The sequence below is a fragment of the Tamandua tetradactyla genome, chromosome 11 (genome assembly GCF_023851605.1).
Source record: "Tamandua tetradactyla isolate mTamTet1 chromosome 11, mTamTet1.pri, whole genome shotgun sequence".
Taxonomy (NCBI): Eukaryota; Metazoa; Chordata; class Mammalia; order Pilosa; family Myrmecophagidae; genus Tamandua; species Tamandua tetradactyla.
Genome location: NC_135337.1, coordinates 75,300,317 through 75,307,638, shown reverse-complemented (window position 1 = coordinate 75,307,638; position 7,322 = coordinate 75,300,317). Strand labels below are relative to the sequence as shown.

At 44.8% G+C, this 7,322-nt stretch overlaps 1 protein-coding gene across 1 annotated transcript; it reads left to right on the top strand.

The window, feature by feature from the left end:
* Positions 1-217: 217 nt before the first annotated feature.
* Positions 218-3,413, top strand: CD70 (CD70 molecule). Its single transcript, XM_077119529.1, has 3 exons — positions 218-517; positions 1,407-1,440; positions 2,264-3,413. Exons 1-3 carry the CDS (start codon positions 353-355, stop codon positions 2,647-2,649), a joined length of 585 nt encoding a protein of 194 aa, XP_076975644.1. The 5' UTR covers positions 218-352; the 3' UTR covers positions 2,650-3,413.
* The last annotated feature ends 3,909 nt before the right edge of the window (positions 3,414-7,322 follow it).

Below are 7,322 nucleotides of genomic sequence, written 5' to 3'. Positions count from 1 at the left end.
CGAGACTAAGGGTGGGGGTCCGTGTAGAAAGCTCGGAAGTCACCCACTTGACATAACCAACTTGTGCTTGCTATGTTGGGGGCCACTCCCTGCCCCCACCCCTCCCCACCCATCTGATGTCATCAGGGAGGCAGGGGCAGAAGCTGAAGGGGATTTCCCTGCCCTAAGTAAGATAAGATCCTTCCTGTCTCACGGACATCCCCAGAGTTGGGTGGGCTGGTCCCCGGAAAGCTGGGCAAGCAGGGGCCTGAGAGCTCGCAGGCGGCTGGGATTTCCTTCCCTCTCTGGGCCGCCCTGTCTCCTCCTCCTCCTCGCCATTGCACAGTGGATGCAGCGTTGACAAAGGGTGACGATGGCTGAGGAGGGCTCCGGCTGCCCGGTGCGCCGCTTGGCTTGGGCTTCTCTCCTGCGGAGTGTTTTGCTCCCTTTGCTCACTGCTATGACCGGCGCCGTGGTGATATGCAGCATCCTGTGCAGTCAATGTCTCCCGCAGAAGCAGCAGCCGGAGTCATCTGGGGTGAGTCGGAAAGGGAGGGTGGAGCGAGAAGCGCACTCACCACCTGCTCCACCGAGCCTGGGGCGCTCGGGGTGGGGCCCAGCCTGGGTGAGCGGAGGGGAAGGGAAGAGAAGCAGTGAGAGGCAGCGAGCTAGAGGGCCGAGCCGACGGACGGACAGAGGGACGAAGGACAAACATGTTAAAATCAGAGTGAGCTGGACCAAAAAACAAAAAAAACCACGTCTCTGTTTTGGAAATGCAAAGGGCGAGAAAGAGACCAGCGCTGGGGCAAGGTAGGAGCAAGGCTGCCCGGGGTCGGGAGATAGTTATTTCTGTCGCAGGACCCAGCCCCTGGAGGTAAAGGGGGATCCCAGAGCGGGGAGGATACGGCTGGGAAAGGTGCATCCGTTTTGAGTGTGGATGACATGTTCCTGGTGTTCCCCCGCAGGCAGGCTGACTCAGAGACCGCTGGGGGCTTCACAGAGCTGGGAGCGGAGGTTCTGGGGGCCTCCCAGCCTAGGGCGAGCAGCTGACCCTCACCCCCGACACCCACCACAAAGGCCCCCTTTGGCGTCTTCGCAGGGGCTTTGCACTGGAGAGAGCGCAGCCACAGCGTCTCCCGGCCGTCGCGCGTATACATGCCCCTGCTAAGTCCAGGAAACTAGGAGGTTCTTTTGAAGGTCGTTTTTGCTCCCTGCAGTTTCAAGCCTACTTCCTCTTTAAGAGGTCTTCACAAAAAAAAAAAAAAAAAAAAGGAGGTCTTCACGCGCGCGCGCACACACACACACACACACACACACACGCACACACGCACGCTTGTCCAATGGAAGAGCACCTGAAGATAAAGATAGGGACAGAAAAGACTTCCTGACTTCCGGGACCCTTAACACTTTCTTTTCTCTCCTTCCAGTGGGACATAGCTGAGCTCCAGTTGAATCACACAGGTAACATGGGGCAGCTGCGTGTGAGGGAGGAAGGGGGGAGAGAGAGAGAGAGGGAAGGAAAGAGAGAGAGAAATGGTGGGCAGGAACGGTGTAAACTGCCTTTTTCTTCTCTTTCTCTCACATTTTAACTTCTCCCCTGAAAGAGCTGAAAACAGCTAACACTGCAAAAGTAATTCTCATGGCTATTGCCTCATTCCTTCAGCAAACATGAGAATTGAGCATCTGTTGTGAGCCAGGCACTGTTCTAGGTGCTACAATAACTGAACAAAGCAAAAAAGAAAAAAAGAAACCCCTGCCCTCGGGAAGATTTTACCGGGGGGGGGGGGGGGACAGACAAAAAAAAAAGGAAACAAAGCAGATATTTAACGTGGCAAATATGTTAGAACACACGCATAGTGTGTTTTAGAGAGAAATAAAGCCAGGGAGGGGGAGCAGGCATGCCAGGTTTGGGAATGGCTACTTAGAATGCAGGCGTCTGAGAAGACCTGAAGGAGAGAAGGGTTAGGACCCTTCAAATATCTGTGGGAAGACTTACTTTCCCCGCCTCTAATGAGTTATTTTCCTCCTCTTTCTCTCACACCCATAGCCAGAGGTTAGAGTCCCTGGAAGTTTAAGAATTGTGCTCATTCCATTTGGTAATGGAGAGACCCTAGTTCCTCAGTTTCTTCTTTTCTTCCTCTTTGTCTGTCTTGTCCTTTGGCTCCCCCACCGTCTATCCGTTGATCTCTGGTTCCCTGTATCTCTATCCCCGGTCTCCTTGAGCCCCTGTCCCTCAGTTTCCCTAACTGCCCATCCTTCCACATCCCTAACCCTCCGCCTCTAGGCTTACGGAAGGACCCTCTGCTGCGCTGGCAGGGGAGCCCCGCGCTGGGCCGCTCCTTCGCGCAAGGACCGGAGCTGGACAACGGGCAGCTGCGTGTCCAGCGCGCGGGCATCTACAGGCTGCACGTCCAGGTGACGCTGGCCAACTGCTCCTCCAGGTGGACCCCCGTGCACCGCAGGGCCACGCTGGCCGTGGGCATCTGCTCCCCGGTGGCGCGCAGCATCAGCCTTCTGCGTCTCAGCTTCCACCGCAGCTGCACGGTCGCCTCGCAGCGCCTGACACCCCTGGCCCGGGGCGACACGCTGTGCGCCAACCTGACGCTGCCGCTGCTGCCTTCGCGCAACACCGACGAAACTTTCTTTGGGGTTCACTGGGTGCATCCCTGACTCCCGCCCCTCCTGGAGTCTTCAGAGACCCAAATTCAGGGAGGGGTGTGCGTTTTCTCCCCCTTTGTTTCCGTTTACCTACGGCGGTGATTGGAGGCTGTATTATAGAAAACTGTGCTCTTAGAAGTAATCCACGCGTGTGGGTGTAGACCCCTTGTGAAGCAGGCTCCTTTGTTAAGATGCGACCCACCTCGGTCAGGGTTCAGGGTGGGTTGTTTTGGTTGTTTGTTTTATATTCAGTTGAATAGCTCATCTTTGGAGGGAGAAGAATTTCCCAAGCACAAGTGCAATGGAAGAAATTATGAAGAAAACTCAACAGATTCTGATGTTTAAAAATTGATATTTTAAAATCTTAATGTTACAAAACAAAATTAAAAGGCAAAGCACAAATTGCAAAGAATTGGACACAAATGTGAAAAAGGTTAATATTAGCCTGTAAAAGAGCACGAGGTCAATAAAATAGATCACCAAGATCCCAATGGAAAAATGGACTATTTGCAATAAAGAACGAATACAAATAACTAAGGAATGTGTGAGAAACGCTTCATCATCATAAATATAGAACTCTAAAATAAAGCACAGAACGCTAAACTGAAAGGGTGAAATGTGAATTTTTTTCATCTATTAAATTTAAGATCACTTAAATCTGGTGAATGCTCTGGAGAGTATGCTTAAAAACCACAGGTAAGGAAGGCAATGGAGGGCCATTTTTCAGGAAGCGCCCTGAGAATTGTATCCAGAACTTTAAAATGTTCTCCACATATTCTCCCCCTTCACCCAGTAATTGCATGTAGGGTTCCATCCAAAAGAAATACTAAAAATTAAAGTTAATATATTTACCAAAAAAATGTAGTTTTGCATATTGATGTTCATCACAGCCTTTTTTCCCCCCACATAAGAAAAAAAAGACTTACTTATCCCTTTGCCTGTAACATTTGCTCCCATCATTTCACCAAAAAATTCCTTCTTTTCTTTCAGGTCTCAGCCTGTGCCTGAAACCTGGACCCTTTTTTGCTCTTCCTCTATGCCTTCCCATGGCATCCTGCAATCAATCCCCTTTACCCCACTCATTATGCCACTATTAAATGTTTGTCTCCTTCTTTGTCTAGACAGCAGCTCCAGGAAGGTTTTCTTTGCTGTCATGTCCATCATCTTACAGAGCCCTTAATAAAAAAGGGGCTGAATTAATGCATGAATGAATGATTGCTGAGAGGTAGTATTGCAATCATTTTTACTTTTCTTTTTTAACTTCTCACTAAGGTTCCCATGATGCTCTTGGTAATTTTCTATTCAGAACAACAATTATGAAGGGAACTCAACAGATTCTGATGTTTAAAAATTGATATTTTAAAATCTTAATGTTACAAAACAAAATTAAAAAATCATACAGTATCTAGCCTTTAGTGTCTGACTTATCATAACGAAAGTGATTTAAAATCACGTTCCATGTGCAATTCACTTACTGCACTGAAAGTTAATGCACTTTAAAAGAACTGTGGATCAATGCAATATAGGGTTTAAAACTAATAAAAACATCAGGCTTCAGATTGTTTTAAAATTTTTTGGAGGGGAAAAAGGAAAACAAACAGAATCAACTTTCAGCTTACAAGTTGGCTCTCCAAAGCATAAAGCTGTCCAAGTTATGTTCATTCTGTAACTTTCCATGTTGTTCTCCAAAGCCTGCGTTCTGGAAGTTTTCTTTTATTAAAGCTTTTCATGACATAGTTTCTAGGCTGTAATTTATGCGCTGAGAGCTCCCTGTAATTGGCATTAGATCCTGAGATCTAAGGAATTATTTATTGTTAGTGCTGATTATGCATTTATTTGAAGGTTATATAGAGAGAAGCAACATGAATTGAAAATTTCCTCACACCCAGTCTCTAAAGCCTGATCACAAAAATAATAGGCAATATTTCTTCTCTGAAAAGCAGTGACAAGTCTTGTGATTTTACTGCCTGAAATAATCAGTAATTAAAAAAAAAAAGAAAAAAGAAATGTATGGGAGACTTGTCACTGGCCTTGGGAGAAATGCTGGCAATGTAAAGTTTTCCTCTTCTAGAACTTCAAGTAATACTCTTCAAAAGTGAAAGTTGATGTGCTGGTTTGAAAGTTTCATGTACATCAGAAATGTCATGTTTTAATCCTGATTCAATCTTGTGGGGGCAGCTGGTTCTTTTAATCCTGATTTAATATTGTAGGGTGGAAACTTTTGATTGGATTATCCCCATGGAGATGTGATGTGGCACACCCAACTGTGGGTGTGACCTTTTAATTAGATGAGATAGTACTCTACCCAAGGTAGATCTTGAATAGTTTACTGGAATCATTCAAAAGAGGAAACATTTTGGAGAAAATTCGGAAATGATGGAAACACTTGGAAATACAGATACTTGGAGGGCAGAAGTGACAGAGCCCGCACAGCCAGAGACATTTGGAGATAAAGAAAGAAAATACCCCTGGGAAAGCTGTTTGAAACCAGAAGACAAACCCCAGCAGATGCTGGCCTCATGTCTTCCCAACTGACAGAGATATTGCAGACCTATCATCCTTTCTTGAATTAAGGTGTCTTTAACTGGATGCCTTAGTTTGGACATTTTTATAGACTTAGAACTGTGAACTTGCAATTGAATAAATCCCCTTTATCAAAGCTGATTTATTTCATCCTGGCAGTTTAACAAACTAATATAGTGGGGGAAAAGATGGTGGTGCCCTCCTTTCTCTCCTGCCATTCGTCTTTTACAAAATTGGTGCCTGGAGAAAGACCCCATAATTCAACCACTCTTAAAATTCCTTGCAGTACCCTGTAATGTAACAAAAAAAAAAAGCATTTTTGCTAAAACAGTCCTCCATCAGTTCGAACATGCTACATATTATTGTTATACTAAAGAATAGAAAAATAAATTACTAGTGCCATTAAAAGTATGTTTGAGGTGTGAGGATGGTGGAGTTGGGAGCTGTAGGATTCCTTCTCAAGAGCAACTAGTAAACGCTTACCTGCCATGCCAGAGGACCCGGGTTCGATTCCCGGTGCCTGCCCATGTGAAAAAAAAAAAAAAAGAAAGAGCAACTAGTAAACAACCAGAAACCAGAACCAGGAGAGATGCAACCAGTGCTCTGAGGGAGATTAAGTTATCAAACACCACCACCTGCTGGGAAGGACAGAAAGTGCAAGGGAATGGAAGAGCTTTTTCAGAGTCTACTCAAAAAATTATTTCATCTGACCAGAGCATGTCTAGACCCTGTGTATGGGAACCCACCCTTGTTTTGGCTAAGAAACATGTATAAACATGACCCAGTTGTTCAAGCAGTAGCCTGAAATAAATGCAGGTCTTGCAGGATGGTGAAAAACAGAGTGCCACTGGAGACAACAGACTTGCTTTGCTGACAAACAGAGACATTGCTGTGGCACCCGATACCTGTTCCTATCCATGAGGCAGGTTGCTGTGGGTACCTGGTTTGGGGGCGAGACTGGGGGTCAGAACCAATCTGATAAGTGGCTAGTGAGAGAGATGCACAGATAGAGGACAAAGCTAACTGCCACCACCACCAAAAAACCCAAGGCAAAAGAGATAAAAATGACCTCTAGAATAAGCTAAACAAGAAAATCACATGCCTCAACACCAGCAGAAAAATCATGACTTATACCAGGAAGAATTAAGGTGTGGCCAAAGCAAAGGAACAAAGAAACACCTCAACTGAGATACAGGAATTGAAACAATGAATTAATGATGTTAAACCATATCTTCTAAATCAATTCAATGAGTTAAAAGAAAGTATGGAAAAAGACATAGCAATATAATAAAGACACAGCGTGTCCATACAGAAGAACTCAGAAGCTTGAAAAAACAAATTGTGGAACTCATAAGAGTGAAAGGCACAACAGAAGTGATGAAAACAAAATTGAGACATACCACAGCAGATTGGAAGATGTAGAAGACAGGACCAGTGAGGTGGAATACAGGACAGCTGAACTTCTACACACAAAAGGACAGATATGGGAAAAATGGGAAAATTTGAGCAGGGTCTCAGGGAACTGGATGACAACATGAAGTACATGAATATACGTGGTATAGGTGACCCAGAGGAGAACTGAAGGGAAAAGAGGCAGAAAGAATAATGGAGGAAATAATCCATGAAAACATTTTAACTCTTATGAAAGACATAAAACTACAGGTCCAAGAAGCATAGCATACCCCAAACAGAATAGATCCAAATAGACCAATGCCAAGCTACTTACTGATCAAATTGTCAAATGTGAAAGATAAATAGAGAATTCTGGAAGCAGAAAGAGAAAAGTGATCCATCACATACAAGGAAAACTCACTAAGACCTACTGTAGATTTCTCAGCAGAAACCATGGAGGCAAGAAGGCAGTGGGATGATATATTTAAGAAAATGAAAGAGAAAAACTGCCAACCAATAATTCTATATCCATCAAAACTGCCCTTTGAAAATGAGGGAGAATTTACAATATTTACAAACAGACACTGAGAGAATTTATGAACAAGAGACCACCAAAGGCAGCACTACAGGCAGATAGGAAAGGACATGAGAGAGAGGTTTGGAGAAGAGTGTACAAATGAAGATGAACAGGAACTGTAACTAATAGGGTTAAAAGAGAGAAAAACTGATACAACAGATACAACCTAAAAGTAAAAATGGTTGAAGAAAGT